The 7,727-nt window shown below is 33.7% G+C and overlaps 1 protein-coding gene across 2 annotated transcripts in view; it reads right to left on the bottom strand.

Annotated features, from left to right (window-relative positions):
* LOC111056449 (roundabout homolog 2) overlaps positions 1-7,386 on the bottom strand; it is a 365,277-nt gene extending 357,891 nt beyond the window's left edge. For both annotated transcript variants that reach the window (XM_039437188.1, XM_039437189.1), the window contains exon 1: positions 5,538-7,386. In XM_039437188.1, the coding sequence (XP_039293122.1) occupies positions 5,538-5,601 (64 nt within the window). In that variant the 5' untranslated portion in view covers positions 5,602-7,386. The remainder of the gene's footprint in view (positions 1-5,537) is intronic.
* Positions 7,387-7,727: the final 341 nt, after the last annotated feature.

Here is a 7,727-nt window from a genome sequence, read left to right on the forward strand (position 1 = left end):
ATAGCAGCCCAAGTGCATTGAACCCAATCCCAGGCCCTTGCGATGTTGTCGATGATATTGATTAATCTCAAATTCCATAATTTGAAATGTTAAATTCGGATATTTTGAGTTACAGTATAGAGGAAAGATAGCATACTAAGGTTATACTATATTTTCACTAAGGTAACAGTGAGCGGGGATATAAATTTCAAATTGATGCATCCACCTAGAGCTCTTAACATTTTTCAAGGACTGTATTCTCAATTGGATAATCTTTCTAATGAAAATTCAATATATACTGTAACCCTAAAATAGTAACTAGTACAACTGGAATTAGTACAACTCTTATTAGTATTAGTAAAACTTGTATTTTGCAATTTTGTCCGTGTATTCACACCCTAACATATAGAAACCAACTATTAGAACAACTCGTATTATTATTAGATATTAGTACAAGTGATATTCTGCTATTTTGACTGTCCATCCAAGCCCTGTTCCTCTGCTCCATTCTCCACAACGCCTTCTTCTATTTCGCCTTTTAATATTTATTCTTTATTGATTCATACAATAAGTACATTATCATAATGATAGGGATTGAAAAAATAAGGTAACCTTGTGTTATCCCTCTCCCAAATTTAGATAAAGTCCGAATATAGGTCTTGTAGTCTTGCAGTTGTCCACTTCACAAAATTTTCAGTCCTTAATATTATTTTCACAAAGTAGATTTTTAAATTCAGATACTTCAAAACGATACATAAAAGAGATATTTCACATTATTATCACTAAAATAGGAAATAATAACATATTAACAAAAATAATTTTGCAGGAGAAAAAAAGAAAACATAATATTCTTAAATATACGTCTTCTCCTACTTCTCCTCCTACTTCTTCTTCTCATCCTTCTACTCAACTTACAATTTCTTCATCTACTCTTGTTCTTCTATGTTCATTTCCTACCCCTTTGTACCATTCTCATTTATGGGTCCTCTTCTCTCCTCTCCTCCTCTTTGTTTCAATTCATCACAACCTTCTGCATCTATCCTCTCCTTTATCCAACATTCTACAATTACTCCTTCCAAATTCCTTTTCCACTCCGTTCATCTCTTCCGACGTTTATACTTTCTCCTTCTCCATCTTTATTTTCCTCTCCTTCGTACAACACAGCATGGAATTCAATAATCATTGTCTTGGTAGGTGGGTTACATGATCAGCCACCTTCCTCTAGAGCGAGTGAAATTCCAGTAAACACCGTATGAGCCTCAAGCTCCACCTAATCTTCCCACACTTACACACCTGTTTACCCACACACACATGAATGTCACCTATGGTGTTGTTTATACATGAGTAAACACGCGCTTGGAATCCTTCTCACTTCCCCAATATCTGTGAAAATCATATACATACACACACATACTTGAAGGCTTCTTACTCCACTCAATATCTGGGGAAAATCATATACGTACACACATACTTGGAACTCTAGCATGAGATTCATGCACTTAGCGCCAAAGCTTCGGTTAACTCAAACAAACTGCTCTAAGGCGGGTGTGTGGATCATGTAGATTAGAGAGGAGACTGTTCTAAGAGGTCACAAGGTCAAGATGAGAAATCAATATTGATGTGCTAGGAACAGGAAGTGAAGAAATGATCAGTGGTTATTTATTCTTGGTTTGTTTTCATCCACATCACTACTCTCCTCATAATACTTATGTTTTCTGACTTTGAATATTTCGTCAATGATCCACTATAGATTTTCTATAGAACTGATGAATGATTCACGTTATAAATTCATTGGGAATGATAGAAGCTCTTATAGTTGCCTCTTCTCTTCTTCCATTGCATATTGTCAGATGTTATCAAGTCATCCAAGTATGGAATGATCAATAATTTAATTATATCCATTAATATTATATATTTATATCTTCTATTCATCATATTCACCAAGGAAATGCATGTTTTCATGATTTAATGATAAATTTTCATAATTGAAATTGAATATTTTGATAGTTCATATTATATTATATTATATATCTGTAATATATTTATAATATATATCTTTATTATATTACAGATATTTCTTCATAGATTGGCAACTGTGTGAAGTTGGGAAAGGATGAGCTATCTGCTTTGTTTGATGACAGACAAGGATAGCATCCATTGTTAATTAGGTGCTGACTCTATAACGTGAACCTCACTTGAATTGTCACATTAGATATAGACTGCCGGATCAATACTCCTAGTGAAAATCCAATAGTAAACTCGTTGAGAATAGATAGGAGACTGGGAAATCAAATTAATTGATACAGAGGAAGTGGAATTGAGAGTGAAAGTCATCCGAGAATACCTGATATAATATATATAGTTGCCTCTTCTCTTCTTCCATTGCATATTGTCAGCTGTTATCAAGTCTTCCAAGTACGGAATGATCAATTTCATTATATCTATTAATATTATATATTTATATCTTCAACAATTATTGTTGATTCTTGATAAGAATGATCGGTTATATATATTCAATTCATCACATCCATCAAGAAAATACTTTATAATAATAATCGTATTCATAAATGATCTTATTTATAAATATAATCTTTTCTAGCTTCAATAATGAATTCTCGAAATTGAGATAAATATTTTTCTAGTTCATTATATTTTTTCATAGACTACTAATGATTTGACAACGTTGTGAAGTTGAACAAGATTGAGCCATCTGCTTTGTATATTGGTAGAAATGACGACGATATGTACATGAAACTGATCTATTATTGGAATAGTCAACATTTTACTCTCAATAAATTAATTGAATTGGAATGGAGCTTGAACGTTCATTCAATTCCAATATTATAATCCAACATTTTTCAAACAATGATAGCAATCTAGTGGAAATGTTCATTAATCGTTGTAAACATTCACAATTGATTTACGCGTGGATGAATCTATTCCTCCTATAGCTTGAATAGCTAGCTGTTCCACATGTAGTGAATACAATCAACATCGAATTACAAAATTGTTTCGGATTTTATTGTTTGGTTGTCAAGTGCGTAAGCCAATAACTCTATACAGAAATTTGAAATGAAGTGTTGTATAATCTGGATTAATTGAAAAGGTATGTTAATTATTGATGACTGCTTTCATAGGGTATTGGATGATTATGCAATACAGAGAGAATAGGATGAGTATACACTCTATACTCTGGCACATGCAACAGAGTAACATGGTACGGTAATGATATATTGCCAATGATGAAATTCCCCATTTATTACTCCACAATATCACTCTTTCTTTGACTTGGTAAAATCGATAATGTAGCGTTGGAAAACATTGATAATATTGCAATGTTGCTGACAGTCTACAGTATTATAATTATTAGTGGAATCTATAAATAATTCGCCCACCCTTCCTCAACACTAACAGATAGAGATGTCACGCAAAAAATGTAAAACTAAAAAGAGTATGATTCATTCATGATAATATTGAACGGACAGAATACTGATAATATTGTAGAACGATGTTGCAGTTTTTGTGATGAAAATTTCTGTCAGGTTACCTACAGCATATTGTTCTATTCTACAGAGGAGAATTTACATCAAAGATGTGATAATAATACTCGTACGTTCCCACGGTAGATAATACGAAAGATTAGTATGTAATTAATGTTATCAATTATTAACATTATTATGATTAATGTTCCATTCATATACACTTACCTCTCAAATCGATACTTTTCCGTACTGTTTTTTATCTTTTCAATTATTATCATATTACTGTACTCCTCTATTTTTCAAGCATGAAAATGCTAATCATCATGATATTATCATATCATTTGTTCTTCATTCATCGACCTTTCTCTGCTATAACTATTCTCATTTAAATTAATAGAAACAATATAATAACTTGTAGTACCCTTCATTGTTAAAAACTTTAAAATATTTTAACCACTAGTTTCGACCATAGGTCATTTTCAAGTTGAATGAAAATTGTTGACTCGAAAATGACCTATGGTCGAAACTAGTGGTTAAAATATTTTAAAGTTTCTAATAATAAAGGGTACTACAAGTTTTTATATTGTTTCTATTAATTTGTACAAAAGTAGCCCATATAAGTCAAGTGTTTCTATTCTCATTTATATATTGGATTTGTACTTTGCAGTAAAAGTAATGACGACATATCTCGCTGGCTATTGACGAACGTAGGTATTTCAATTGTTATTTATTTATTGAAATATTACAATAAGTTAGTAAGAAATATGCCTTTCAGTTTTGATATTATTTCCATGAATATACTAATTATGGGCGCATCGAACAATTTAAACGCTTTTAAGCTTGACCAAAATAATAGAACAGACTCATGAGATGAGAAATGAAAATATTCCACCATCACAAAGTCAGCTACAGAATAATGCAATCCATGTTGAATGAAGAGAGCACAGATTACATTATGAATGTATTTTGCGGCTCCTCTTTTCTATTATTCAGTGGAGTAAAATCCGATTAGCTTGTATTGTGAGGTCACAGAGAGAGATTCGAGATTTTTTGCCAGATTTCCTGTTGTGCTAAATTCATTATTTTCGTTCTGCCCTCTGATGGTACCAAATATAGCTAGAACCAATTTGAGGAAAATAGTATTTTGTAGTAGATCTGTTATTCGTGGTAACCTGAATTTATTGGACTGAAGAATACTGAAAATCAATTCATTCATGCATTCATCTATTTAGTAATACACAAATCATGCATGAGAGGAGATTCTCATGAATTCATTCATTTCGATACAGTGTTCCAATGCATTAGGCTACAGTCAAAAAAATTACATTTCATTTATTTTCAATATCCTATTTAGATATCATTAATCTCTTATCAAAATTCTTTGAATAAATATTCGTTGAATTATCAATTTTTCAATGCTTCAGACTTTTTTATCAGAATCGTCGAATTTGAAATTTATAATCGACTCATCTGGCGATTATCAAGTAGGTTAAACACTCATCGATCTTTTGACATCCTTATGGAATCTATCAGATTAAACGGTACCGTACTTGGCAAACACATGAACACATCATCTATTTTTTTTTGCCCAGTTATGTTCAATCTAATAGAATTTATAGGGACGACAAAAAAACATACGTACGAAATTCAAATTGTGAGTAACTAGACTAGTTATCTCTTGTTTGACATTTAACATCGCTTTAGACATGTAATACATGTGACAGATTAATTATTGAAAAAATAAAGGACTTGCCTGAGCTACTCGAACTATCTGAATCATCAGAATACAGAATTGAAAGTAATGTTTGTATGTTTGTTAATGACTAATCTTTTTACCTAGACGTTCCATTTTTTATTCTGTGATTAATAAATAAGTTTTCAAAGGGATCACCATAATACTGTTCTATATTCAAATTATTAAATCTCGGTTAGTCACATTGGAGTTTTAGAGATTTTCAAACAGGAAATGAAACGTTGATATCAATATTTCAGATTGAAACGATAATTATATGAAATCCAAGCAACTAATGGAAGCGCTATTCCATCATGCTAAGCATGATATCATTTTTCACAGACCTTTTGATTGTGCAGAGCTGGCCAGAAGAAGGAATATCAACGGTAATCTCAGTAGAAGATCCATAACTACAGTTGAGATTGAAGCAGCAGACTTCTCCAATATTAACTCCAATTTCTCCCTGATTCCACCACACTTTACCTATACTTTCAGGTAATTAAACACAATATTCTCACTGGTATCACGTAGTTAGATAATTATTTATGACCAGAAATATGGAAAATCGTAGCTTGAAAAAGTTTAATTCAGTTCAGATGCGAGTAGCGAACCTGAGCGAAATTTTCTGGTGGAAAATCTCTCGATACTTTCCGCAGATCACGTTTCCGATTTCCACCTCACTTTCCCGGTAAGCCTTCCGGTAAACAGAAAGTTTTTCCAACTTCAAACTCGACCGGAAAATTAATCTTTGATGAAGCGGCTGGAAAAAGGTTTGAGTGGCGTGGTCTGAAATGGTTGGATGCTACTACCTTCAGAGATGGAACATCCAGGAACTAAGATAGGAAACGAGGGTAGAATACTGTACTAGTTTGACTTCGGTTCACTTTGTCTAAGGAACTCTCCAGAGTTTATAGAAGCTTGAAATTTTGTGGAAAATTCACGAAAACTTGGAACTCACAACACAGTTTCATACGGATAGTTTGCAGGAGACGTAGAGGGTAAAGTCGTCTTATAACTTTGTTAGAAGATAGAAAAAGTCGGTTAGTCATAGAAACTTTCCTTTCAGATCATGCTGAATTTTGGTACTATAACACTGTCAGAATAATATGTCAAGACAAATTTATCCTGCACTAGAACCAAGGAATGCATCAAGCTAAACATTGTTTCTCACTATTGTAAATCTTTGAAGTAACAGAATCCTACTCTAATCCTTGCGTGTAGGTTCAATGTAATTCTTATATTCTGATAATCAAATCACTTCCTGAGTTGAACTTCCTTACTATCCAAGTTAACAGTAGGTTCAATATCTCCGCCGAAAACTCTTACAAAATAACTCATACCATGAAAAAACTCTTCTTCGTCTGAGTCCAAAATAAGATCATCCAAAAAAATGAATTGGAAATGACAATAACACATTCCAAGTATTCAAGTAATGTACTGTGATGTCATCTCTGATTCCTTCATTTTAAGCTTTGAATTGATGATTTTGAGTTGCCAATATTTTGATAAAGTTTTCATGTATCCGATAATGTCATCCCAAAAGTATTTATAACACGGTGAGAAGTTGAAGTATTATGTATGAAACATGTATAAAATAAGTGATTTCACTTCCGTTTCAACAACTTCAAAATTGTCTTTTAATAGCGTGAGCAATGTGTCTTATTTTTTATAAAAGGTTGTCCTGGTATTGATAGGATATACAAGAAAATTTTTAGTAACACACTGGGATGAAAATGACAGAACAGGAATGTGTGAAAACACTGCAAATAACACTGTAGATTCATTTACTCCGTACATTCGCCGGTTCCAGTAACTGTTTGTTGGAATTCCATGAAGAACACTTTAAAATTACTCACAGTTCACTTGAGTGTCGAATAGTAGCACTTGAGTTTCGTGGATAGTTGCACTTAAGTGTCGAGTATGTAGTAGTGAATAATATTGATGTTGAAAATTTCGCCGGTATTAGATAACTGTTTCTTCCGTTGATAATATCACCAGTCAATTCCACTAATCCTTACACTTGTCTGTCGAATTGCAGTACTCAAGTGCAGGTGTTGTAGCACTTAAGTGTCGACTAAACAGATCCTATCACTTGAAATTTCGCCGGTAACCTCGGTGGCAGTGACAGAGTATCACGAGAATACGTCGCAAGCATTTTGGAGCTCGGAGCGACACAACCTTCACCTTCGCGTGATCGAGCCAGACTGAATGATTTTCGGCCGGAGCCGATGTTTTGGGGCATGCGGGGTGCGAGCCAAAGTGGGTGATGGTGGGGGAAGGGGCTCCCTGCATTCGGCGCTCAGACACCCCCCGGTCGGGTTCAGTTGGTGGCTGACTTTCCTGGGGAATGGTTGGTCTGGGAAAGTTGGGTTGGGGTGAATGATACGTTGAAGAGATGATTTGATGTTTCAAGAATTTTGAAATCAGAGTTGAACTGATTTTAGATCGAAAATTGCCATTTTTGGGGCAATTTCCCCAGCTGGTTTCACCTGGGAGCTGATTTTCTTAGGTGCAGGTTTTCCTAATTGTGGGTG

The sequence above is a fragment of the Nilaparvata lugens genome, chromosome 10 (genome assembly GCF_014356525.2).
Source record: "Nilaparvata lugens isolate BPH chromosome 10, ASM1435652v1, whole genome shotgun sequence".
NCBI lineage: Eukaryota > Metazoa > Arthropoda > Insecta > Hemiptera > Delphacidae > Nilaparvata > Nilaparvata lugens.